The sequence below is a fragment of the Haemorhous mexicanus genome, chromosome 22, assembly GCF_027477595.1.
Source record: "Haemorhous mexicanus isolate bHaeMex1 chromosome 22, bHaeMex1.pri, whole genome shotgun sequence".
Taxonomy (NCBI): Eukaryota; Metazoa; Chordata; class Aves; order Passeriformes; family Fringillidae; genus Haemorhous; species Haemorhous mexicanus.
In genome coordinates this window covers 7,076,585-7,100,709 of record NC_082362.1, presented here as the reverse complement: position 1 = coordinate 7,100,709, position 24,125 = coordinate 7,076,585, and the positions used below count along the sequence as shown (strand labels likewise).

Here is a 24,125-nt window from a genome sequence, read left to right as displayed (position 1 = left end):
GGCTGAGTCGGTCTTGGAGGGCTTTTCCATCCTAAATTTTATGTTTCTGTGATTGTGGCCTCTCCGTGTTTAAATAGGGCTCATTAATAAAAGGCGAAGTGACTTTTTACACGAATAGATACCAATAGGACAAGGGGGGAGGCGGTTTTAAAATAAAATATGAGAAATTTAGATTGGATTCCAGGAGAAAATTTTTGCTTGTGAAGTGCTTGTTCAGGGAAGCTGTGGATGCCCCAGCCCTGAAAGTGTCCAAGGCCAGGTTAACGAGGCTTGGAGCAATCTGGGATAGTGGAACGTGACAGGATTTGGAACTAGACAGTTTTTCATCTTCAACCCAAACACATTCTATTCCACAGCCCTCCCTGCCCAGCCTGACGTGGAGCTTGTCCTATTGTCCCCATGGCCCACATCCCCCATTGTCCCCAAGCTGTTGCTGCGGTGTCCCCCCCATGGCAGGCAGGGACCCCCGTGCTGATTTTGCAGGACACTTCTTCAGGACCCTGTGTGACCAGCGAGGGGGCACAGGGCGCAGGTAAAGGGCACCACGCACCGTGGTGGTCACGGTGAGGCTGTGACCACCCTGGCACGGCGTTTTGAACCCGTTTGGTATCAGCAGGAAGCAAATACCCATTGCTCGGTGGAAATTCAGAACAGCTCTTCTGGGTGGGCTCGGGATTTGCATGATAAAAGAAAGAGCAGAGGCAGCCTGGGCCTCTTTGTTTTCTTTTTTCCAGGCCAGACGTGCTCAGGGCAGAAATGCCTAAATGCTTTGGACATTTCTCGGATGTGCTGGGAGGAGCAGGTTAAATCCTTGACTCCAAAACCAGGTTGTTGCCAGGTCAGCCTGGGACTTAAATTCGAGTTGATGTTTGGATGTGACAGAGTCGCTCTTAATCCTCTCTGAATCCACTACGAAGGGACAGACAGAGGAAAGGGACATCATCCCACAAGGAAGGACGGCGAACCAGGCACCCCGAGCAGCGCAAAACTGCGGGAGAAGCTCGGCACAGAACCAGTAAGGAATTTCCCGATAAATTATTATTAACCAGGGGTAACCATAAGGGCTGTTGCAGTGTAGAGCAGCAGAGGGTTTGCTGCCTGGGGGCAGCAGAATTCAAACCATTCCCTTCGGCTTGTCCTGACTAGCCCAGAGAGCTAAGCTTTGTTTTGCTTTTAGTTTTGCTTTGCTTCGCTTTTTTGGGGAGAGGTTTCAGACCCAGCAGCCTGGGCTCTGGAACTGCAGCGGTTCCCAGCCTTGCCCTGGGGTTTCAGCCCCGTTTTCCGAGTTCTCCTCACTGGCTCTGCTCAGCCCTTGGCTGCAGGAGCTCCCCGGGGCCCCTTTATCCAACCAAACCCTCTCCTGGGAGCTGCTCCTGGCAGGGAAGGGCTCGCTGATCTGGGTCTGTGGCCGGTGGTTGGGAGCCTGGAGCAGCAGGAGGGAGCTTTGTCTTAGCTGATCAGCCAGAGCAGCTTAGACAATGCCCAGCCCTTCTCCCCCAGAGCCTCCTGCAAGCCTCAACCCTCGCAGGGCTGCTGTCCCCCAGGGCTCGTTCAACAGGGATGGGATGAAGCCCTAGTGCAGCACCTGGGGACAATGCCAGCCCTGCCATAGCTGAGGCCAGGGGACAAGGAGTGGGGTGAGGGCTGCAGGAGAAGTTCTGCCCCAAAAGCCAACAGCTGGTAGCTGCCCTTAGCTCTCCAGGGCTTCCAGGTGGAAATGCCTGTCTCAAAACCAAATAAAACTCTTTTTAGCAAGATGCCAGAAGCAGACGATGCCAGGAACTGCCTGTGTCTGAGCTGGCAGAGGAAAGACCCCTGGAGAAGTGGGCACTGCTTGGGTTTCTCTCCCCTCAAATCTTGCATCACTTAAAGCCCAAAGCTGCTCCACTCCTGCCCGAGGGCTGGGACAGATCCCTTGGAGCTCCTGTCCCAGCAGAGGCAGAAGAGACAGGATTGCTGCAGGCTCGTGTGCATTTGCTCCTTGCCCCGATTAAATAAACATCCCAGAGTTATCAGGAGCTGCCAAAAGAGCTGAGTCGACATTAATTAGTAACTGAAAGATTGGTTGGAAAGGGAATGACGGCAGCAAAATACACAGGCCTTTGTTTGCCTTCTGAGTGAAAGTGCTGAGGGCTCCTGGCCCCGGCCACTCACCTCTGGCCTCTGGTTCCTGCACACAGAGGTGGCACCTGCGCCATCCCAAGCCACCCTGCCTTGGGGCTCCTGGCTCTGTTTCCAGTCTTGACACAGAGAAAGCTGAAATCCCAAGAAAATGGTGATATTTTGGGCAAGCATAAGCCCGGGGCTTTTCCCTTTGTCTTCCCAGCATTGCTCCCCCATCCAGTCTCATTTGGGTTTTTGGCTATGCCAAGGCCAGGCTGGGAAGCAGCTGGCTGCTTTTACACCATGAGGTGTGTTATGAAATGAGTGTGGCAGGACCTCAAAACTGGTTCGTGACTCTGTCTTTCTGCTGTCCCTCCCCACTCTCTGAAGAGTGCCCACCCTGCACCGGGGCTGGGGAGGAGCTGCTTATGCTCGTGGCAGCCCTGTCCCCCTGCAGACATCCCCAGTTCAGTGTGGACTGTGGGGGAAGCTGGGTGGGAGATCTTCTCTGCCCCTTTCCCCTGTTCTGACCTTGGGCTGTTTGCTTTCCCCTCTGGGGCAGGCTGAGCAAACACTGGACGCTGGGGCTCTGCTGTGCTCCAGCCCTCACAGTCGCAGGAGGGACACCCAGGATGAGGCTGCTCTTCCCTGCCCTCGTGCTGGCCCTGCTGGCCACCACCCGTGCTGCAGAAGGTGAGCTTTAGCCAGCCAACACCTTGCCAGGGGCTTTGGGGATGGAGAAAGAGCGGTTCCTGGGCTGGTGGAGGGGCTGGACAGCCTGGGCAAGGTGGGGAGGGAGAGGATGGTGGCCATGGCCACGTTGGCTGTACCCTGCAGGATGGGGAGAAAGCAAGTGGGCAGCACATGGGTGTCAATGGTGCCTGGGCAAATCCCTGCCCATGCACAGCTGGGCTGCCAGCACAGAACTGGGAGTATGGCACTGCCCAATCCGTGACTCCCATCCCAGCAGGACCTGAGTGGGAGCAGGGCAAGGAGCTGCTGTAGCCCCTGGTGATGGAGTTGACCGTGAAGGGGTGGGGTGCCCCCAAGCAGGACATCCCCAAGTTTGTTTTCCCCCGTGGGGCTGGGCTGGGAGGGGAGGCATGGGCCTCACTGCCCCACTCCATATCACTCCTCCTGAGCTGTGGGGTGGCTTTTGCAGACTCCTGCGAGGGCCGCTGTGAAGAAGGCTTCGATGCAGGGCACAAGTGCCAGTGTGACACCCTCTGTGTGTACTACCAGAGCTGCTGCAGTGACTACTCCACTGTCTGCAAAGCCAAAGGTACTGTCCCCAAGGCCACCCTCCTGGCCAGGGCACAGGGGGAATGGGTGCTCCACAGCCTGGAGTCTGTGCTGGGTCAGCTCTGCACCCACCTGTGGCTGAGGGGTGAAGTCAGCACCAGGATTTGCTGCAGCACAGGGGGGTTTTGGGAGCTGGCTCATTTCCATCTGGAGCATGGGATGTGTGTTAATTGGATAGATTGGTTAGTAGGAAAAATGTCTTCTCTGAAAGGGTGCTCAGGCATTGGAGTAGGCTGCCCAGGTGGAATCACCATCCATGGAAGTGTTCCAAAAAATGTGTACTTGTGTACTCTGGGACATGGTTGTCAGTGCTGGGTTAAATTGGACCTGATGATGTTAAAGGGCTTTTCCAGCCTTAATGACTCCATGATTCTATAAATCTTTATTGCTTGGGAGGGAGCATCTCCTGCTCCTAAACCCAGGGGGAACCAACCTGCTCCCTCCTGCAGTGACCCGGGGAGACGTCTTTGCCTTGCCGGAGGACGACTACCTGGACTACAACCTCACTGTTGAATTTGTCACCGACGAGGTGCCCGTGGCAGACCCCACAGAGCTGCCCACAGCCCCAGTGCTGGTGGAGACCACACCAGAGAGCAAGCCAAACCCCGAGGAGACACTGCCAGTGGTGCCCAGCACCACCCCAGATGTGTCTGAGGAGCCTGAGGAGCTGTGCAGTGGGAAACCTTTTGATGCTTTCACCGACCTGAAGAACGGTTCCCTTTATGCTTTCCGAGGTACTTTGGGGACCCTCTCCAGACACGTGGGACATGCTGCCATGCTGTCACCCTCTGCTGGTGTCTGCAGTCCCTCCTGCTGCCCCTACCTCTCCTCTCTCCCCAGGCAAGTACTTCTATGAGCTGGACAAGACCAGTGTGAGGCCTGGCTACCCCAAGCTCATCAGTGACGTCTGGGGCATCGAGGGCCCCATCGATGCAGCCTTCACACGCATCAACTGCCAGGGCAAGACTTACCTCTTCAAGGTGGGCTGCAGGGCTGGGGGTACTCCCAGGGTGGCCAGCAAAACCCCCCAACCCAGCCTGTATCCCCTTCTGGCCCCTCCCATACACCCACACACACAGTGGTTGCCAGAGACCCCAAATCCCTGTGGTTGTTCTGGGACCCCAAGCAACCACAGACCTGTGATGGGGCTCCCCATCATCCACTCACTCCTCCTGGCAGACCTGTGGCTGAGGGATGTTGCACCTGTGACCCCTCTCTGTCCCCCACCCCCCAGGGCAGCCAGTACTGGCGCTTTGATGACGGAGCCCTGGACCCTGGGTACCCCCGGGACATCTCTGAGGGCTTTGAGGGCATCCCCGACAACGTGGATGCAGCGTTCGCCCTGCCCGCCCACAGCTACCATGGCAACGAGAGAGTCTACTTCTTCAAGGGTAAGGGGGCAGCCCCCTGCTCCTGGCAGAGCCTGGCACCCCTGGGCACCCCTCCAGTGCTTGCCCCCCTAACACCCTGCTCATCCTTTCCTAGACAAGTACTACTGGTCCTACGACTTTGCCCAGCAGCCCACGCAGGCTGACTGCGAGAAGTCCTCCCCCTCCACGGTGTTCAAGCACTACGCCTTCCTGAACAGGGACAGCTGGGAGGATGTTTTCCAGATCCTCTTTGGCAGCAGGATGCGTAAGGGCTGGGCCAGCCCCGGGGGGAAGGGCTGGCGGGTCCCAACGGCGGGCACTGACAGGGCACAAGGCATGCAGACAGCCAGGGAGGAGGGAGTGATGCCTGGAAGCGGGAGTGGGCAGGATGAGCCATCACATCCTGCCCAGGCCATGCACAGGAACCCCCCAGGCCACAGCTGCACCTCCCACAGCATCCCCAATCCCACCCTCACAGCCCATTACCAAACCCATCACCAGCTTCCTCACACCACGGTGTCACTGCTGGGGACTGTTTATTGTCACTGGAGCTGGAGATGCCTCAGGAAAATCCCAGCCTGGGCTGGGGGAGTGAGAGATAGAGAGGACAAGAAGGGGGCTCAGCACATCCCAGCTAAGGGTGTGGGAGGCCACTCCTGGCTCAGCCTGGCCTGTGTCACTGTCACACATCCCATCCAGGCTGGGATCTTTTGGAGCATTCCTGTGGGTCTCGGAACAGGTGCTGGGTGCTGCCTGTGGGCCCAGCTCACCCCTCTCACTCACCCTCTGCTCCTTTTGCAGCTGGGGCAAACGGCCCGTGGTACATCAGCCGGGACTGGCGGGGCGTGCCCAGCCGGCTGGACGCTGCCATGGCTGGCAGGATGTACGTGGCCTCCCACCAGCCCCGCAGGAGGAAGTCTCGCCGCCAGCGCAAGAGGTACAACCACCACCGGTCACTGAATTTGGGATTCTGGAGCTGGCTGCAAAATGACCCCGACTCAGCAGGTGTTGAAAGCGATGGGCTGTCGGGCTCCACGTGTGAGATGCTCCAGAGTGTTTACTTCTTTGTGGGAGGTGAGTCTGGTCTGGCAGGATCCAGGAATGATGCGGGATCAGGGCTGACGGGGCATGGGGAGGGCTTCTCTGTCTCTCTGCAATGGCTCTGGGGTGCAGTGGGAAGGTGCTGGCAGTGAGGGCTGGCAGCTCCCCAGAGCTGGGGACAGTCCTGACTGCCATGTCCCCTTCCCCAGACAAGTACTACCGCGTCAACCTGCGCACCAAGCGCGTGGACCTGGTGCGGCCGCGCTACCCCCGCTCCATCGCCCAGTACTGGCTGGACTGCCCCCAGCCCGGGGAGGAGAGCACCTGATGGGATCCCTGGAGCCACCAGCAGCACAGCCCCAGCTAGACAGAAATAAACTGTGAGGGCCATGCAGGCTGGAGAGCTCTGTCTGTCCGTCCATCCAACCGTCTGTGCCATGGTTTGTGCAGTCTTTGCAGTCCAAGGTCCCGTGTCCCCGAGGGCTGTGGTTGTCCCCCCAGTCTGTGCCAGATCCCTGATGCTGGCCCCATCCGTGGTGTGCCTGTGGCAGCTCAGATCTGCTCTGCCAGCCAGTCCAGTGCCTCTTCCCACTGGAGGAGAGGGACGGTGCCGGCAGCTGCCAGCGGGGAGCAGCAGGGTCAGGTCTCCACCTCCCCAGGATCAGTGCACAGCCCCACGTGTGAGAGGCTGTGCAGGGATGGCTGCCCACCCAAGGCCCTGCCTGCCCTCCCAGCACTGCCCTGCTCACCTCTGGGCTCTGGCAGCCCTGGCCACGGCGGTGCTGAAGGGATGACCCTTCCCTCGGGGCTGGGGACGCGCTCAGGGCCTGGCAGCTCCCGCTGCAGCGGGTGCTGCTGAGACAAGCTCCTGCTCCTGCCACGACTCCTGCCATGAGGACACATGAATAAACCCTCACCTACTGTCCCACCACCTCCCAAAACTCCAGGGAATTCCTGAGCTGCAGCTGATGCCCAAGGAGTGCCTCTCACCGCTGCCTCTGGTGCAGCTGGGGGTGCCCGTGGGGGTGATGGGAGCCAGGCAGAGCCATGTCCTCCTGTCCAGCACTTCCCTCAGGGGGCACTGACTGTGGCACAGCGGGCACTGGCAGCACCTGGGGGTGAGCAGAGTGGTCAAGGTGGCTGTGCCACCCCTGTGCCACCCCTCCAAAGAGACCCCTGGGGCTGTACCTGGAACATGGTGGCATCAGCTGGCCCAGGGCAGCACTGTGGGCACCCTGGGCAGCTGGGGCGGCTGGAGGCAGGAGGGAGCTTCTGCAAGAGAGGTCAGCAGTGGGTGGGTGGTGTGTGCATGGGTGGGTGGTGTGAGCATGCTCACCCTGCCGTGGGCAGGATGGCTGCAGAGCCAGCCCTCACTCTCACCGGCAGCCGGGGCACGGAGCTGGGGGTGGTGTCCGGCCGCCGCTGCCTCACCGAGAGCCTCTGGGGGACGTGCAGGCTGCGGGCAGTCCGGAGCAGGGGCTGGCTGTCACAGGAGCTGCGGGTGACTCTGTGGGGTGGGACAGCTGGGATGTCACCACTGAGGTGTGGGGACAGACGGGGCTGCCTGGGGAGCAGTGAGGAAGCCTCTCCAGAGAGCCCTGCCCAGCCCCAGCCCCAGGGAGTCACTGAGAGAGGCTGGTTGGTGCAGGGTGCTGCCCAGCCAGGGGCTCTGGCTGTCCTGGCAGCCCCCTGATCCCCTACTCAGGGGTCCCACACAAGCCTCCCATACCTCATCTGCTCGTTCTCCACCACGAAGTCCCGCAGGAGACCGTAGAGGCTGGGCCAGGCTGGGGTTCCCTCTGCTGGGAGCTGCCCTGCAGGGCCGTGCCTGTCTCTAGAGCCCGCCCATGCTTTTGAAGGGTTCCCTGTGACCTCCGTGCCCCTCACTGGCACTCTGGGCAGGCACAGCTGCTGGCGCAGGGAGAGGTTTTCCAGCTGCAGGGCATGGATTTCTCGCTCCAAGGTTTGCAGCAGCTTCTCCCGGGACACCTGGGAGGGGTGGGTGGATAAAGGGGTGCATCAGGGGGGTCCCAGCAGCGGGGAGAGGAGCTCAGAGGGGTTCCCTGTCTGTGATACCCTGTTGGCCAGGGGTTTGGTGGTGACCCTCCGGGCACGGCTGGCGTAGTGCAGCGTGCTCAGGGTCTCTGAGAGGCAGCGTGAGGAGGGGGAGATGCAGGCGACCTGCAAACAAGGAAGACATGCAGGTGGACTGTCATCCAGAGGGTCACCATCCTTTTCCAGCCCTCCCCTCCACGGGGTGAGAGCCCTGCCCAGCCTCCTGCATGTTTTACCATCAGGGTGATGCCCGAGCCGCCCAGGGAGCGAGCCAGCAGCCGGGTGAGCTTGCTGTCCCGGTAGGGGATGTGAGTTCGCTTCCCTCGGGGTTTGGCCAGCAGGGAGATGCAGTGTCCTGCCGGAGGATAAGCCACACAGCATGTGACAAGGCTCTGGCGGAGCCAGCAGGGTGCTCCCAGGGCGGGTTCCCCAGCTCTTACCCAGCGCCAGGAGGCTGCGGTTGATGCTGTTGGCCTCCACGGAGAGCTCCCCGCTGGAGCCTGTCTCCTTTACCCTCTCGCTGCCAGCCAGGTCCACGAAGCACAGCGTGCCCTGCTTGCTGGGGCAGGCGCTGGCCTGGAGAACCACGTTGGGGGGTGATGCTTTGGCCCTCATCACCCCTTTCCCCACGGCCCACAGCACTGTCCCGACTCCTGGATCTTGGACAGGATTCCCGGCTGCTCACTCCAGCCCCACCCAGGTATCCTTGAGGAGAGCATGACCCCCCCACCGTGGGGCTGTTTGCACCCCCGCGCTGAGCCCGGAGCCCCCCAGCCCTGCCCAGGAGCGGGATGCGCGCTCACGGCTCGGCTGCGGACGTGGACGGTCAGAAGGGCGTGGCTGCGGCTCGAGTGCCTGTTGAGGGCATGTGCCGAGGTCCGGCGCCTCTGGGATCCTGCCGGGAGAGGAATTGATTGCATGGCGCCCCACATCCCAGCCCCAACCCCACAGCATCCACTGTCCAGCATCCCCTGCCAGACCAGAGCTGCCTTGGCAGCTGGGAGCCGCTCCTCTTGGCTGCCATCAGAGCGCCACCAACCCTGGGGAGAGTCTGTGGGGGGCTGAATCCCCCCACACCGGGTCTAGCATGCCCTGAACATGTCCCAGCCCCGTGCCTGTGGCTCGGTACCTTGCAGGAGCAGGCTGACGATGGCCTCCAGGCTCTCGAATTCCACACTGAGCTGGTTCTCCACGTAGAAGCCGCGGGTTTTGCTCCAGCGCAGGGGCAGCGGGCACGGCGGTCCCGGGCTCAGCAGGTCCCGGACCTGGGATATGGCAGGGGGAAGGCACCGGGGGAGCGGGGCACGGGGTGCCAGCAGGGCCGGAGCGGGCGGCTGGGCAGGCACTTACCTGTTCGTTGTAGATCTCCAGGTAGGAAGCGCTGAGAGCCAGGTCAGAGGCACGGCTCCGGCTCTGCTCCAGGAGGCAGGTGAAAGATCTCTGCATCAGCCCCAGCAGGGCCGGGGACGCCGGCTGGGTCTCGCTCTGCAGAGATGCTAGGATGGTGAGCAGTCACATCGGGCACCCGCGGGCTCCCAGAGCCCATGAGTGGGTGGAAAGAGCTCATCCCACGACTAGGATCAGGTCGGATGGTCAGCGTTGTACCTGGCCGAGAGGGCCCATGAGGGTGTAGGTCTTCCCCGAGCCTGTCTGCCCGAAGGCAAAGACGGTGCAGGAGAAGCTGTGGAAGATGCTGAACGTCAGGCACGGCCGCAGGCGGTGGCACAGCGATGCCACCTCCCGACACAGCCCCGGCAGTGCAAACGCGCCGTAAAGGCCCGGCGTGGAGTGGCTGGAGGGTTGGGGTCCGCGGGGGGCTCTGCGGGACTCACCCGTCCATGGCCAGCTCCACCAGCTGCCTCATCCCACTGCCTTCGAACACAGCCTCCTGCGAGGCGCCGGCGTCGAACACGGCGCTGAAGCCAAAGGTGGCATCGTGCCTGGCCGCGCTTACCTGGCCGTGGGGACAGCGGCGGCTCAGGGGGTGCCGCATCCCTCCCCAAGCCCGACACCCCCACGGGGAGGTGGCACTTACGTGGACGGCGCCGTCACCGAGGCTGTGCACAACTTGCTGGTCACCTCGGCGCGTCTCCGTGCAGGTCAGTGGCCGGACCCTAAGGGTGGAGTGTGGACGGGGACACAAAGGTGTCTCTGCACGGGGACCCAGGGGAGCCCTGTTGTGACCTCGCCCCAGGCAGGGAGGTTCCTGCCGCGTCCCTGAGCCCTTTCATCTCTCCTTACCTTAGCACCACTCTCAGACGCGTCTCTCTGCCCTCCACGGGCCCCCGCCGCTCCTCTCCAGGACTCCTTTGGGGAACAGAGTGCAGCAGGGTGGTGGGTGCCCCCCAGCTGGGGAGTTCTGCCCGCGGCACCCCGGGGGCTGCGGTAGAGGGACCCCCGGTCATGCTGTGCTCGCACCGTCCTCCCACCTCCACTGTGCCCTGAGGCCTGGCAGGGGACAGAGCTCACTGTCCCCGCCATGTCGCCGCAGAAGGACGGTCCTGTCCCCCCCCCCCAGTCTTTTTGGGATGCCACCCCCCCGCTGCCTGTATCAGTCGGGCAGTCACTGCCCAAGTCCTGCTGCTCCAGGATGGGGTGGCCTCTGTCTCCTCCGTCTCCCCGACAACTTACGGTCTGTCCTGGCCCCGTGGGAGCGTCCTGGGCCGGGGGTCCGGCTGGGGGTCCCCGCCCCGCTCCCCCTCTGGTTCCATGAGGCCCCCAGCACCCGGTGCTCGGGGTGCCCGCAGCGCCCGGCCGGTCCCGGCGGGAGCCACCCCCAGCCGGCCCCGCACAACCGGTACCACCGCTCCGGTTAAACATTGACTGGTGCCAGCCCTGCGGGAGAGCGGCGGTCGCACGGCGGGGGGCGAGCGGGGGAGGGCTGGAGCCGGGGAGGGAGCGCAGGGGGCGGGTGGCAGGTGGGTCCCCGAGCCCTGGCATCCTCACGGGCCCCACCGTGACCCGACGGCGGCGCGGGGAGACCTGTGCGAGCAGCTGGTGTGGGTACCGGTCCCCGGGGATGCTGGGGAGTCAGTCGGGGCTGTTGGGGCTCTGCCATTGGGGGCGCGGAGCTGGGATCGGCCCCGGGAGCCCTTGGGAAGGGCTGGGGGGGGACAGCACCGCCCGCTCGGGGCGGTCCCAGCCCGCCGGGGGGGACCCGGGGGAGATAAAAGCCGGGGCGGCGGCGGGCCCGGGGGAGCCGGGCAGGATGAGCGCGGCCCCGGGCACTTCCCGCGCTCCCCAGCCGCTGCTCCGCTTCCCCGACGGGGCGGGCGGGCCGGGCGGCGGGCGGGCTGCGGGCGGGGGCGGCGCCCCGGGGCCGTGCCCCTGTCCCTGTCCGGGGGGGCCGCGGAAGCGGCGGCGGACCACGTTCAGCCGGGGGCAGCTATCGGAGCTGGAGCGGGCCTTCGCCGCCGTGCCCTACCCGGACATCGCAACTCGAGAGCGCCTGGCCGAGCTCACCCAGCTGCCCGAGGCCAAGATCCAGGTGAGAGCAGGCGGGACCCTCCCCTCTATCCCTTTCTCCTTCCTTCCTGGGGTTCCCTTTCCTCTGCAGGGCCACCCTGTCGGGGCACTGTCGGTGTCTCACAGCTCCCCTCGCCCGTCCCAGGTCTGGTTCCAGAACCGCCGCGCCCGCAGGATCCGTAGCGCCAAGCCGGAGCCGCCACCGCTACCGCCGCTGCCGCCGCCCGGGGAGCGGGGTCCCCCCGCGGCACCTCCCGACGGCAGCATCCCGTGCCCGGCCCCTGCCGTGCCGCCGCCACGATCCCACAGCCCCGCTCGGGGCCTCCCCACCTCGCTGGGCTCCATCTCCGACCTCATCTACAGCGCGGCCATCACCAACCTGGGCGAGCCATAGCCGTGGCAAGGACCCCTGGTTTCTAGGGACCCTCCTGGCACCGTGGCCCCCCGGATTAGCGCCACGATTTCATTAGGGTGTGGAATTACTGCCGGTCCCAAAGGCTCCGAGGATGTCATCCAATATCCTAAATGCCGGTGTGGCCACAGCAGGGGCAGCTCCCCATCAGCTCCCTAATACCGACTAATCTTTTGGAAAAAATACCTTAATCTGAGGCCGTGTCCAGGGATGATTGTGGCGCAGCCGCCCCTAATCCGCAGGCACGTTCGCAGGTGCCAGCAGATCTCCCTGGATCAGATATTAAACCGTGTTTCCAGGGGGGCTTAGCTGCCATCAGAGCATTAATCACTGTGTCTGGCCCTGGCAGAGTGCCCACCTGGCAGGTGTCCGGGTCCCCAGGGCCCGCTGTGGGTGTCCCTTCCCCGCTGTGGGTGCACCGACCTGGCTCTGCTCTCTGTCCCACGGCACCTGAGAAACCCCTGGGCTCAGTGTTGAGGGGTGCTCCCTCTCTACCTCCAGAATCTGGGCACCCTTTGGCAGGCACAGGAAGGTTTGGACAGGAGATTCAGAGGGAGAGGGAAGATTCACATCTCTGCGGTGTCTTAGATGCCACATCAATGTTTTTGCTACCAACAGACATCTCCCAACACGCAGGAACACACAGTGTTATTTATTCCCAGAAGAAAAGGACAGGAATTTCCCAGAACAGGGATGGCAGGAGTTGATGCCTCTCTCCCTGCTGGGGTGGTTGCAGTCCACAGCCATTCCCTCTCCTGTTCTGCAGCTCTGGGATTTCCAACCCATGATTCATTTCAGGAGCGGGAAGCAAAGAACGAGCCTGAGGAGTGCAGCAGTCTTTCCACAGCAGGAACAGGCACAGACAGAACAAGATCTGCCCCAAATTAGCAGCTCCTGGGGAGGACAAAATCCTCCAGCATGAAGCCTGCAGTCCATGGTCACAGTTTCCCAAGATCCCCTTCGAGGGTCCGCACCATCACGTACAGCTCGGCCAAACCCACCACCGAGGCCACAATGACAGCTGACAGGACACGCTGGGGACACAAAAGAGACAGAGGTGACCCTGGGTGTCCAGCCTGGCCAGCACAGAGGGGCTGCCAGGGGCTGGCCTGCTCACCGCCGCTGTCTCTGCGAAGACGTACTGGCTGCCCAGGTAGGTGCAGGCAAAGGCGGCCACCACGGTGACAATGAAGTTGAAGATGGTGATGACAACGGCTTTCACGGAGCGAACTGGGGACACAGGGGTGAAGGAGCTGATTTTAGGTAAGGCTGGGGAGTAGGGCTGGACACAAGGTGTAATGCACAGCTGCCTCAGCTGGGAGATGTAATCCTGGGGGAGTCACACCCTTGGTGCCTCCAGAAGTATTGGTAAGAATGACCAAGAGGCTCCTTTATTCAAGGAACACTTCAGTGCATGAAAACTTCCTGGTGAGATATTCCGAGAGGGAAGGGTTGTCACCAGCTGGAGATGGAACAGTTCCCATGCCTGACCTGCCACATGTCAACAGGACAGGGAGTCACTCACCTTGCCTCCCAAATTCAGCCAACGGCCCGTTCATATCCTGAAAGAAGGGATTGAAACAGCTTGTGATCACTTGTATGTTCATGTTAATAGTAATGTTATTACTCTGTGTGCAGAATAAAAACAATGCCAATGCCCCGTCCTGTCCACAAGACTCTTGAGGTTTTGGGTGGGTGGGCTGTGGGGGAGCAGCAGTTTCACAGTACACAGGTTTCTTTGAGATTTTGCACAAGCTCTGCTAAAACCACCCTGCATTATAGATCACAGCATGGCTTGGCTTGGAAGGGGACCTTGAAGACCATCTTCTTCTAGCCCGTGCCATAAGCAAGGACACCTTTCACTAAACCAGGTCAAACCTGGAGGGGTCCAGCTTGGCAGAGAGCAAAGCAGATCTTCTCATGAGAGTTAATGTGCACCTGGATGGCAGGTACAGTGTGGAAGGGCAGAATGGGGTCCCAAGGAACGCCAGCAGGAAGGGATGCTGACTTGTCTGAACAGTCACCCTGCCAGAAGATCTCAGCTCTCACAGGAAAGAATGAAAGCCCACATAGGAGCTTATATTTTCAGCTTTTACCTTGACATGAATGAGGTAATTTTAAAACTATGACAAAAATTTAACCAGCACAGATGCTCCCAGTCAAACATTTACAGCATGTGCTCAGTCTCCCAGAACAGAACCTGAGATCTCTGGCACAGTGAGCAGTTCCCAAGAGTCAGTATGTCTAATTCACCACCCTGTTAACCCTGTCCTACCTCTGACCTCAACACCAGATCTGTTGTTCCCGGTGTGTTTACAGTGTGCTCTCCTCCAGTGCCTGCTACATCCCCTCTGCATCGCAGTCACTCTAAGGGGGAAAATCTCCTTTGCTCTCAGGTGTTTGAGGGATGAATCCTGGCAGCAGGCACTGCAGCAGCCCCTCACCTGGCCGGTGATGTTGCGGGTCATCCGCTGGTACTCCTCGTGTGCCAGCTTGGCCTTGATCCGCTCCAGCCGTGCCACCAGCTCGGGGTTCTGCGGGAGGCACAGACCCACCGTGAGGCCCGGGAGCCGCCGCTTCCTCCCGCGACCCCCGGCCGGCCCTCACTCACCCGCGGCGGCACCGGCACCTCGGGCAGGTGGATCTCGCATCCTTCCAGCAGCTCGTGTAGGTGCAGCGGAGACCCTGCGGGCGGGGCACGGGGCTGTCACGGGGTGGTCACGGCGCGCTCCCGGCGCCCCGGCGCAGCGCGGCCTACCTGCCTCCCGCAGCGCGGCGTGCAGCCTCCGCAGCAGGCCGAACGGCACCAGCCCTCCTTCCTCCGCCAGCGCCGCCTCCAACTCATCCCTCAGCCCGGCGGGCAGTGCCTCCAACTCGCCGGCCCGCACCGCCCGCCGCAGCCGCGGCCCGGCCCGCACCGACGACGCCATGTTGAGCCCGGCCGGTGTTGCCGGGGCGACCGAGAGGGGCGGTGAGAGGAACCATAGAGACGGCGGGGCGGGGCGGGGCGGAGCGGCGCGGGCCGCGGGCGGGCGGGCGGGACGCGCGGGGCACTGTGGGCCGCGGGCGGTGGGATGTCGGGCGGCGCGGCGCGGCGGTACGTGGCGGCGGCGCTGGGCCGGGCCCGGGCCCGCGGGCCGCCCCCGCTCTGGGAGCCGCCCCCCGCCCGCCACCTGCGGGCTCTGGGCACCGGGGGGGCAGCGGCGCTGTCGCCGCTGCTGCTGCCGCCGAGGCGGCACCTCTCGTCTCGGTGAGGCCTGTGAGGGGTTGGGTGAGGGCAGGGGGCGCTTGGGGGGTGAGGGGGGACTGGCGGTGAGGGGAGTTGGGGTCTGTTGAGTCACTGGGGGAAGACTGTGAAAGAGCTGGGGGCTGTCAGGGTACAGATATGGGAGAGGAAGGATTGGGCTGAAGGGACAGCTGGGTGAGGGTGTCCGGGGCAGTGGGGAGAGGGGACACCGGCAAAGGGTGGAGGGCAGGGGAGGGACTGGGCTGCTCAGTGCGTGGTGGGGCTCTTGTGGGGTGCCCGAGGGACACACGAGGTGGGGAGCAGTGTCCCCCTGGGCTGGGGGCACTGCTGCAGCCCCTGCAAACCCTCCAAGCTGCCTCTCTGCTCCCAGGAACCGTCCCGAGGGCAAAGTGCTGGAGACCGTGGGGGTGTTTGAGGCCCCGAAGCAGCACGGCAAATACGAGACAGGGCAGGTAAGGGGTTCTGGGGGGGGCACAGCTGACCCTGCGGGCTCCTGCCACAGGGATTGGGCAGCTGAGGGATCTCCTGTAAGGAAAAGTCAGCAGCAGAAGGCTGGGAGTTTCACAGCTCGGTGCTCCTTGTCTGTGCTGTGTCTGCAGTTTGTCAGTCATCTGACAATAGCAGCTTGATAAGAATCTGCAGCACAACACAACTGTTGTACAATGGCTTTTGCTCCAGTGTCTTACTTTGGGGTTTTCTCCCTCAAGGATCTAAAGAGACAATCAGTGAATTTGAGAAATAAGAACTAAACTTGTAATTCCTGTCCTTAAGACTCTCCGATCTGTTTCTGAGCAGTTTCTCCTTTCTCCTGCTCTGTTAATGCATTACTGGTTTAGTCCTTCCCTTTTATGGGATAGAGATTGCACGTATTTCTTTTTCCATCCCAGACTGTTTCCCTCTTTTTGCTCTGGGTCATCAGAGTGATGTTTCTCCCTGTATCCCCATCCCACACATTAAACCTTTTGCAAATGTTTGTAGTTTTACCTCAGATAACAGATTTTAAAATATATTTCAGCTGCAATTATTTGTTCCTTCCAGCTTTTCCTTCACAGTGTGTTTGGCTATCGAGGAATAGTCCTGTTTCCCTGGCAAGCCAGGCTTTATGATCGGGATGTGGCTTCTCCTGTCACAGAAAAGTAAGGATTTGAGGATTTGGACTGTTAGATTTACATTTTGTAGTGAGTTTCCTATTTGGGGTAAAAAAATGTTTTTAAGGAGGGGCAATAGCATGGGCCTGTTTGCATGAGTGTAAACTAGGAGAGGTCATTAAGGAGATACTTCATTATTAAGTATTGAGTAGTATTAATTAGAGACATGATGGAAGTATGAAAGATAAAAGTGTGTGTATGAAGGAAATAAAAATCAATTAAAAATAATGCTAATGGTATTTTGTATTATACAAAAAGACCCTTTTTGAGTTAGATCCAGGCTCCTGTGTTACCATTTGGAGGATGCTGTAGATTGCCAGTGAGCTGGGTTTGTCAGCTTCCTCCTCAACTTCAGCACACTAAGCCAAGTTCATCCTTCCTGAATTGCTGTTCAGTTCTCTCCCCTCTTGCATCTGTATTTCCCCTGGCCTGTGATGAGTTGTGCTGGGAAGGAGTGAGGATCAGAGAGAAAATCAGAGGGCAGTACAAATATCCACCCCAGAGAGGAGCCCTCACTGAGCAGGAAAAACCTCTGAGCTGTTGGAGCTGTGTCAGACACCACTGATGGTCACCTCAGCTCGTCTGTCACTGTATGGGTGGCACGTGGGGCTTTGGTTTGGGTGCAGCCAGATGATTACACGCTGCAAAAGGTGTGTTTTTAAAAAATCATTGTTTATAAGTGCTTGGTCGTGGTTACAAGAATTTGCTGCCATCCTGGGCTTGAGCTCAGAGCTTTGCTTTTCTCTTTAGGAGCGAGAATGTGGCAGGCCATGGTTCCAAAGAGGTCAAGGGTAAAACACACACTTACTACCAGGTGTTAATAGATGCTCGGGATTGTCCACATATAGTAAGTAATGAGTAATGTTGGTATTGAAACTTGAGTATCTTCTCCTACATGAGTGGTTCAAAGGAACAGGCACTGAAGGAAAATTAGTTTGGTGGCTAACTTGATTGGTTAGGATTTTTGGATAAATTTGTTCTTCAAGGCATGTTTTCCCTGAGAGAGATCATCTGGAATGTCATACAACTGTTTTCTGGATCATGTTTCCCGTTTCCAACCTCCTTTCCTGTTCCTGGTGCTGTTCCCACACTGTTGCACACAGGTCATTAGTGTGGGCTGCAGCACTGAAAATGCTTCTCTCTTGTCTGAGTGGGGAGTTAGCCCAGAGGAATTAAATGGAGAGAATTCTGAGGTGAATTGGTTAAATGAACTAAACATTATGTGCTTTATAAACCACAATTATGAGCTGAAATATGACTGGAAGCTGTCCTGCAGCAATGCACACAAAGACATAAACCTCCCTGTTTCTCAGTCCCAGAGATCACAGACAGAGGCAGTGACGTTCCTGGCAAATCATGATGACAGCAGAGCCCTCTATGCCATCCCAGGTGAGTGAAATCCTCCTGCAGCCCCTGCTCGTTGTGAGGTGAGGTCAGAAAAGGTATCAGTGGTCAACCCCTGCCAGTGAAGTAGCAATTCCTACATTGGAAGGACATTCTGTAGTGGATCTGTCCATAGCTTAGGGCTGTGCTGGACACAACAGAGTGACTAAGTACAGGAAGCCCTTTGGATAGCTGCAAGTGGGGCCCTCTGTGATCAGACACAGCCATGTCTGATTTGAGCTCTTGAGGTGCAGATCCCATACCAAGTTGTATATGGGCTGTTCTACTTTGTGGTCAGGACAGCTGGATTTATTCCTGTCCTGGGCATTTCCTGCCCAGAGTGCTTTTGGGGCAGTGCAGGCACTTTGCAGGGCAGTGTGTGTTTATCAGAGGAGTCACTCCATGAAAAATCTCACAGGAGAGCACTGCCAAGAGTTATTCCTGGCACATCTCCTCCATTCTTCATTGCAGTTGTGATATTAGCTTTGACTTCTGCTGCCAAAGTCCTTTTTTCTCACCAGTGTGATCAATTTTTCTGCCAGGATACTTCTGTGCTGCTCTCTGATGGGGAAGTTCCATAGGTTTGGGGTTTCTTTTTCAGGTTTAGACTATGTAAGCCATGAAGACATCCTTCCCTACAGCTCCACCGATCAAGTGCCCATCCAGCATGAGCTCTTTGAGAGGTTCCTCATGTATGACCAAACAAAAGGTAAATTCTGGCTGCACAGGGAATTCTCCAGAGCCAGATGCTTGCAGTGCTCTATAAAAAATACCCAAACCCCATTATCTTGGATATGATAGTAAAATCCTGTCTGGCTTGGGGTTTGTTACAGTGAAGCTGCCTTTGAATATATTTTTTAACCATGTGTTGAGGGGAGAGCACTCCAGCTACAGTGTTTCCTCTCACCTTCCTTCCCCACAGTCCCACCTTTTGTAGCAAGGGACACTCTGTGTGCGTGGCAGGAGAAGAACCATCCCTGGCTGGAGCTCTCGGATGTGCACCGAGAAACCACGGAGAACATCCGTGTCACTGTTATCCCCTTCTACATGGGCATGAGGGTAAGTCTGTGCTGCTTTGGTAATTCTGCCATTTGTTTCACTGGCTTGTTTTTGTAAGACTGGTTTGCTGCCTGAAGGTACCTTCTGCTTACTGGAGAAGTGACATTTAACCACAGTTGCCATTTTGTTCTCATGGGTATAAACATGAAACTGTTTTGCCATATATTTCTGGAGAACATCTCCTGCATATTGGCTTTTGCTGGTTATCAGTGGGATGAGAAATAACCTGTAATGTTCTGCACAACAGTGCTAGCAAGATATTTGGGAGGACTTTTGAATTGGTCCTGTTACTGCCTCAGTCACGTGAGGTGACACTGGGGCCATCTGCTCTGTAACAACAGCCACGTCTGTTATCCTGCCCAGTGATGGGCTGCGGTTCCCTGGCCCTTTCCTGCCTCTAGTTTGGCTTAGAGGGTTTGGCTAAAGCCTTCTGGATTTAGCTGATAACCATGTGCTCTTTGTAGCACAGAACTTCTCATGGACCATCCAAAATAATGCAGCTCCAACAGACTCCTGAGTGGGAGAGCTGGGAATTCCCACAGCGGTTTGTGATTTCTGAGCACGGCTGTTGGGGAGCCTGAGCTGTGGCAGGTGTACGTTTTGGTGTGGATTTGCAGCTTTTGTGGAGTGCAGCTGATGTTTGTCAGAAAAACAGGTGCCCAAAGGCAAGGAAAGGGTGTTTTTAGATCTGTAGAAAGTGCATAATTAACATGGAGATGAACCCTGGGGGTTGTCACGAGCTCCTTGCAAATCTCCCATGTCATGATTAGTGTAGAGCAGAGCCAGTGCCAGGCTCTGCTGATGGAAGGCCTCAGAGAGCAGCTGTCTGTGCTCATGTGAGTTGTCTGCGTCACCCTGGCACAGAGTGAGAGCCCCTGTGCTGGTGCTGTGGTGACAGCTGAAGAGGTTTTTGGCACCACACGTCCAAGGGCAGCTGCTAAAGTCTTTTTTGTTTCTCTTGACAGGAAGCCCAGAATTCCCATGTCTACTGGGTAAGTGCCTTTTGTAGCACGGAGCAGCTAAAGGGAAGGAGGTAATTTCCTGTGGCATCACTGCAGTGTGATAAGCTCTGAGGGAGAGCAGCCTTTGCCTGGCAACTGTTTCCCAGTACCAGCTGTAGGTTATCAACTGCTTGCAGCTGATTCCAGCTCTTGATAAGAGTCTTTCTTCTGCCCAGTGGCGCTACTGCATTCGCCTGGAGAACCTGGACAGCGAGGTGGTGCAGCTGAGAGAACGGCACTGGAGGATATTCAGCTTGTCTGGCACCTTGGAGACAGTCCGGGGCCGTGGGGTTGTAGGAAGGGTAGGTACCATCCAGCCTTTTTTTGGGAAACACAGCCCTTTGTTGGAGTTCTCTCACTTGGCTGTGTGGATTTGCCAGTAAATTGCTTAGTGGGCACTTGAAATAGATGGAAGCTGGCAGTGAAAAAAGCCACATGAGCTTTTCATCTGTTGTTTGTCTGCGTGAACTGAAACTTCACACTGAGTATTAGAGGATGATCCTAAATGACTGGTGGCTGGAAAACTGGAATAATAATGGAATTCTGGTGCTACTCAGTGACAAATTGTTTACTGTGTAACTGGGAGAAATCCTGGGGTGTGTAGGTCTCTGTTTGGTTTTGTTTCATGCTATATAAATTTCCTGTTGATGCCTGTCTGTGGTAGAATTGCTGATGCCCAGTGGTCTCTTGTCTTCTCAGGAGCCAGTTTTGTCCAAAGAGCAGCCAGCATTTCAGTACAGCAGCCATGTCTCCCTGCAGGCATCCAGTGGTCACATGTGGTAAGAAAAGAAGCCTTTATTGCTGCAGCAGTGTTTTGGGTGTAGGACCCCCCAGCAGTGAGCTGGGGTGCAGTTTGCAGCCTGGGGTTGTGGCTGAAAGCTGGGTGGAAGTGGACTGGACAGGACATAGTTGGTAGGCAAAATCTGATGAGCTTCTCTCTAGCTGTTTCCTAGCTAGTGAGGAGATGATCTGTTGGTTCTCTGCACCAGGAGGGGTTCCAGGATAATTTTTCCTCCTTCTGTGGTCTATGCTAGACTGGATATAAAGAAATGAAGCAGTTATTCCTTTTGGTCCTTGGTGCAAGAGCCAAGGCCTTGTGCTGGTGCTTCCCTCAGCAGCAGGAATGTGTGCTCTGGTATCTCCTTTCTTGAGAGAGGATTGGGCTTTAACTCCATCTCCATGCACTTCTGTGTCAGAAATTGGCATGCAAGGGTTTTCCAGTTTAGACCAGGTAAGGACTACAGTCTAACTGGTGTTTTAAGTTTCTTCTTCTGTAAGTGCAAGGAGGGAAGTGCTCAGCTGAGTTGTTCTTTTCCTGTGCCTCGGGGTTAAAGCAGCTTCCCTTTATTTGTCTTTTGGCTGGGTTAGCAAATTTAGTGCCACCTCTCTGTGGACAAGGATTGCACAGCCACTCTTGCCTTCTGTATGACAGGTCCTTCTGCATTTTTTTAAGGAAATCTCCTTCAAAGTTAGGTTGCATTTGAGTTGGGAAGAGCAGGAGAGCAGCTCTTTGCATAAAGGGTGTACCTTGTTTGCCATGTGAAGTGTTTTGAATTGCCTGAATGGATGCCCTGGGGAATAAAACCAGATGGTTTAGTAGTTTTTCCCTCTCTGCATACATCCTGAAGACAAAGAGACAAAGGTTCTGCAGCTCAGAAGCTGCTCAGCTTGACTTCTGGTGTTCAGCTGTGTCCACTCTGTCCTGAGAACCTGTTAATTTATCTCCACAGCCCTCTTGCCCATGTTGTGTTCTGCAGTACAGCTGTCTGTATTTCAGAGCAGTAAGCACATGGTTGTACCAGGACAGGCAGGTTCAGCTCTGAAATGCAAAGCTGAAGCTGTTCCAAATTACATCTGTGATGGGATTTCTTAATGTCATAGACAACCAGTGGAGCTCCTGCCAAGAAACACAAATCTGAATTTACATGTAACCAGTCTGTAAAAATAGCTCAGATGGCTCTGTCTCCTGGGGAGTGGGAGTTGGGTAAACACCACTGCAGGTGCATGGAGGGTGCTTGACTCCTGTGGGCTGCAATCATCACAGCTTTGTGCAGGAAATGTGTCAGGGATGTGCTGTAAAACTGCCCAGGAGTCCTCCATAAATGAGTTATGTTTGCAGCTGAGGCCATGTCCTTGCTGCTGGACCAGCCTTGCAGATGCACCCCCAGGATGTTGAAGAGCTCAGGTCTTAGCTTTTTGCTGATGCTTCCTAGGTGTGTTTGTCCCGGGCCTCAGTGTGACCTCTGCCATTATTTTTGCAGGGGCACTTTTCGATTTGAGAGGCCTGATGGCTCCCACTTTGATGTCCGAATCCCACCCTTTTCCCTGGAAAGCAACAAAGATGAGAAGACCCCTCCCTCCGGCCTTCACTGGTAGATCAGAGTGCCCAGAGCCACGGAGGCCTGTGTGTGTTGTAGACCTTTGCCTCCCCTTTATGCTGCAGCCAAGAACACAGAGCTTTTAAACATTTTAAACCATTTTTGTTTTAACTGTTGTCTGCCAGGGAGGCTTTTTTTGGAACTTCACTACTGGCTCTTCTCTCAGGCTGCTTGTAAAACATAAGCTGTGTTCCAGGTAACCCTTTCCTCTGTGGCACCTGCTGGGTTTTTGGGGCTGGGGGATGTAGATCTGTGCTGCTGCAGAAGACTGGCCCCCCTCAGCAGGCCTGGACCCTTTCCAATGTGTTGTGACTTCTCTGCAATGTGAGGTTTCTCTAATAAACTGGCCCTTCCAGTTGCAACCAGTCTTCCTTCCTAAGCCAAGGCCATGGCTTTGCATCCAGCCTGTCCCAGCTTGTTGCTCCCCCAGAGTTCTTGCTGCTTCAGAAGCAGCTGCTCTCCTTTAGGGAAGAGGAATGTGAGCTCAGCTTTCCTGCAGTGCAGCTGCTTTTTGGGATTCAGCCAGGGTTGGAGCAGCCTGTGAGCTCCACTCATGGCACAGCTTGTCTGGGCTTTGTGCTGTGATACAAAGCCTGTTGTTTTTGGAGAAGAGGGTGCAGAGGGGACGAGGTGGGTGACATATGGTGCTGTCACAGTGTCCTGTGTGTGCAGAGCACCAGGTTCTGTGCTGTGATGGTACAGGAGAGCTGAGGAGAGCCCTTCCCCTGCCAGGGCTTTGCTTTGCTCCAGGGATTTCCATCTCAGCTGCTGGAGGTTATTCCCTGCGCACACTGTGTCTGCATCCATATTTCCTTGGTAGTTCCTGCTCTGACAGAAATGCTTGTTTTCACCTGGAATGCTGTGAGGCAGTGCTTGGCTTTCTGCTCCTGCTTGGCAGGTTGTGATTTTTTGTTGGCATGTCTCTGGAGGGCCCTGCAGGACTGTGAAATCCCTGTAAGATGACAACGTATGGATGTGTGGGAAAGCCAGAGCAGCTCTGAGGATTGCAAAGATCATCAGCCCCCATGGTGTGGGACCCTTGTGGCTGCCTCTGGGTATCCAGACTTCTGCATGACTGAGACAGGAGTACTTGGCCTTGTGATAACCCTAGGGAGAGTTTCCAACCTTCCTCTTTTCCTAGTCTTGCTTAAATGACAAGGTGTAACTAACTCATGGAATGTTTTCCTTGATTTAGAAGTATCCCAGTTATTCCCTCTTTCCTGGAACCCCCTCTGAGCACCCTCTTTGCCTTTGGCTCTGCAAGGCAGTGCTGTGGGCAAACAGCCTTTGGGGGAGTCTCTCATGCTGTCCCACAGCCAGTGAATTCCTGTGTAGAGAGACTCAATCACTGCAGTGTTTATCTGTCACCAGTCTCTTCAGTTTTGTGTCTTCCTTCCTCTCAGGTAGTACGTGCTCAAATTTAGAGTTTCAAAGGTTTAAACAGCCAGCCTGCTTTTAGGGGTAGAAAAGGATCCCTAAAGACCATTCACAGCTGACAACCCCACATTGCTGCTGTCATGCTGATTTCCTCTCAGGAGGAGGAGGTGGGAAGATGCCTCGAGTTCAGAGGCAGCAGGAACCTTTAGGAACCTGCTTTTCCCTTCCCATGCAGCTGCCCTGCCCCTCCCTCGGGTTGCTTCAGCTTTCCTGGCGATTGCAACACCCCGTGAATGTTTAACCTCGCTGCTCCACCCCGAAGGGATGGAGTGATCCCGGGGCAGGCTATGCTGGGGTTTGGGGTGATGTCCCACTAGGGCTGAGGCAGGAACGGACATTCCTGCCTGGATAATCATTGGCGAGACCGAGGTCACCGCGGTAACACACCGGGGCACGGGAGGAATGTTTCCGCTCCAGCAGGCTTTGCCGTTCTGTCCTGGCGCTTGGGCGCGATGCCAGAGGCTCGGCAGGGCCTTTCCCAACCGCTTCATCCCTCCGGCGCCTTCCCGGAGCGCGGCCGAGCCCCGTCCCTCTCTCTGTAAATACCTGTACAAAGAACCAACCAATAAAGCGTTGAACGAACGCCTCTGCTGCTCGCCTCTCATTGCCCAGCGGCGCTACGGCCACCAACCCCGCTGCTCTTCCCTCCCCGCCCCGGAGCTCGCCCCTGCCCATTCCCGGGGCTCCTTTCCCGGTCCCGGTCCCGTCCCTTCCCTTCCCTCTC

General features: G+C 57.4%; 5 protein-coding genes across 5 annotated transcripts; 3 read left to right on the top strand and 2 right to left on the bottom strand.

Annotated features, from left to right (window-relative positions):
- The first annotated feature begins 858 nt into the window (after nucleotides 1–858).
- Nucleotides 859–6,219, top strand: VTN (vitronectin). The gene is made up of 9 exons (XM_059866038.1): nucleotides 859–1,015; nucleotides 2,666–2,796; nucleotides 3,266–3,385; nucleotides 3,855–4,139; nucleotides 4,246–4,385; nucleotides 4,640–4,796; nucleotides 4,891–5,040; nucleotides 5,577–5,849; nucleotides 6,026–6,219. Exons 2-9 carry the CDS (start codon nucleotides 2,736–2,738, stop codon nucleotides 6,142–6,144), a joined length of 1,305 nt encoding a protein of 434 aa, XP_059722021.1. The 5' UTR covers nucleotides 859–1,015; nucleotides 2,666–2,735; the 3' UTR covers nucleotides 6,145–6,219.
- LOC132337446 (kinesin-like protein KIF12) lies at nucleotides 5,662–10,691 on the bottom strand. Its single transcript, XM_059866039.1, is given in 19 exon segments — nucleotides 5,662–6,433; nucleotides 6,566–6,702; nucleotides 6,807–6,928; nucleotides 7,005–7,088; nucleotides 7,197–7,323; nucleotides 7,546–7,805; nucleotides 7,893–7,997; nucleotides 8,108–8,226; nucleotides 8,312–8,447; nucleotides 8,675–8,766; nucleotides 8,949–8,973; nucleotides 8,975–9,202; nucleotides 9,204–9,356; nucleotides 9,477–9,552; nucleotides 9,704–9,825; nucleotides 9,907–9,985; nucleotides 10,113–10,178; nucleotides 10,503–10,633; nucleotides 10,635–10,691. Coding segments are annotated over 19 exon segments (2,184 nt in total). The 3' UTR covers nucleotides 5,662–6,368.
- A 388-nt stretch (nucleotides 10,692–11,079) lies between these two features.
- On the top strand, nucleotides 11,080–13,403 carry SEBOX (SEBOX homeobox). Its single transcript, XM_059866034.1, has 2 exons — nucleotides 11,080–11,358; nucleotides 11,482–13,403. Exons 1-2 carry the CDS (start codon nucleotides 11,080–11,082, stop codon nucleotides 11,728–11,730), a joined length of 528 nt encoding a protein of 175 aa, XP_059722017.1. The 3' UTR covers nucleotides 11,731–13,403.
- TMEM199 (transmembrane protein 199) lies at nucleotides 12,386–14,726 on the bottom strand. Its single transcript, XM_059866033.1, has 6 exons — nucleotides 14,507–14,726; nucleotides 14,360–14,433; nucleotides 14,193–14,282; nucleotides 13,274–13,310; nucleotides 12,866–12,978; nucleotides 12,386–12,782 (listed from the first exon to the last, which is right to left on the bottom strand). Exons 1-6 carry the CDS (start codon nucleotides 14,676–14,678, stop codon nucleotides 12,687–12,689), a joined length of 582 nt encoding a protein of 193 aa, XP_059722016.1. The 5' UTR covers nucleotides 14,679–14,726; the 3' UTR covers nucleotides 12,386–12,686.
- An 81-nt stretch (nucleotides 14,727–14,807) lies between these two features.
- POLDIP2 (DNA polymerase delta interacting protein 2) lies at nucleotides 14,808–22,326 on the top strand. Its single transcript, XM_059865845.1, has 11 exons — nucleotides 14,808–14,998; nucleotides 15,366–15,447; nucleotides 16,034–16,131; nucleotides 16,894–16,990; nucleotides 17,457–17,532; nucleotides 18,128–18,235; nucleotides 18,449–18,585; nucleotides 19,551–19,577; nucleotides 19,763–19,888; nucleotides 20,286–20,365; nucleotides 21,848–22,326. The coding sequence occupies exons 1-11, from the start codon at nucleotides 14,823–14,825 to the stop codon at nucleotides 21,960–21,962; spliced, it is 1,122 nt and encodes a 373-aa protein (XP_059721828.1). The 5' UTR covers nucleotides 14,808–14,822; the 3' UTR covers nucleotides 21,963–22,326.
- Nucleotides 22,327–24,125: the final 1,799 nt, after the last annotated feature.

What these genes read in the sequence shown, in the direction of transcription:
- VTN (XM_059866038.1), top strand. Translation starts at nt 2,736, where the DNA reads ATGAGGCTGCTCTTCCCTGCCCTCGTGCTGGCCCTGCTGGCCACCACC. An exon ending in GAGAGTCTACTTCTTCAAGG is followed by an intron (nt 4,797 to 4,890) that starts GTAAGGGGGCAG and finishes ATCCTTTCCTAG; the next exon opens with ACAAGTACTACTGGTCCTAC. An exon ending in CCTCTTTGGCAGCAGGATGC is followed by an intron (nt 5,041 to 5,576) that starts GTAAGGGCTGGG and finishes CTCCTTTTGCAG; the next exon opens with CTGGGGCAAACGGCCCGTGG.
- SEBOX (XM_059866034.1), top strand. Translation starts at nt 11,080, where the DNA reads ATGAGCGCGGCCCCGGGCACTTCCCGCGCTCCCCAGCCGCTGCTCCGC. An exon ending in TGCCCGAGGCCAAGATCCAG is followed by an intron (nt 11,359 to 11,481) that starts GTGAGAGCAGGC and finishes CGCCCGTCCCAG; the next exon opens with GTCTGGTTCCAGAACCGCCG.
- TMEM199 (XM_059866033.1), bottom strand. Translation starts at nt 14,678, where the DNA reads ATGGCGTCGTCGGTGCGGGCCGGGCCGCGGCTGCGGCGGGCGGTGCGG. An exon ending in CCCGCAACATCACCGGCCAG is followed by an intron (nt 13,311 to 14,192) that starts GTGAGGGGCTGC and finishes CCCTTCTTTCAG; the next exon opens with GATATGAACGGGCCGTTGGC. An exon ending in TCTTCGCAGAGACAGCGGCG is followed by an intron (nt 12,783 to 12,865) that starts GTGAGCAGGCCA and finishes TTGTGTCCCCAG; the next exon opens with CGTGTCCTGTCAGCTGTCAT.
- POLDIP2 (XM_059865845.1), top strand. Translation starts at nt 14,823, where the DNA reads ATGTCGGGCGGCGCGGCGCGGCGGTACGTGGCGGCGGCGCTGGGCCGG. An exon ending in AGGCGGCACCTCTCGTCTCG is followed by an intron (nt 14,999 to 15,365) that starts GTGAGGCCTGTG and finishes CTCTGCTCCCAG; the next exon opens with GAACCGTCCCGAGGGCAAAG. An exon ending in AGCCCTCTATGCCATCCCAG is followed by an intron (nt 17,533 to 18,127) that starts GTGAGTGAAATC and finishes TTTCTTTTTCAG; the next exon opens with GTTTAGACTATGTAAGCCAT.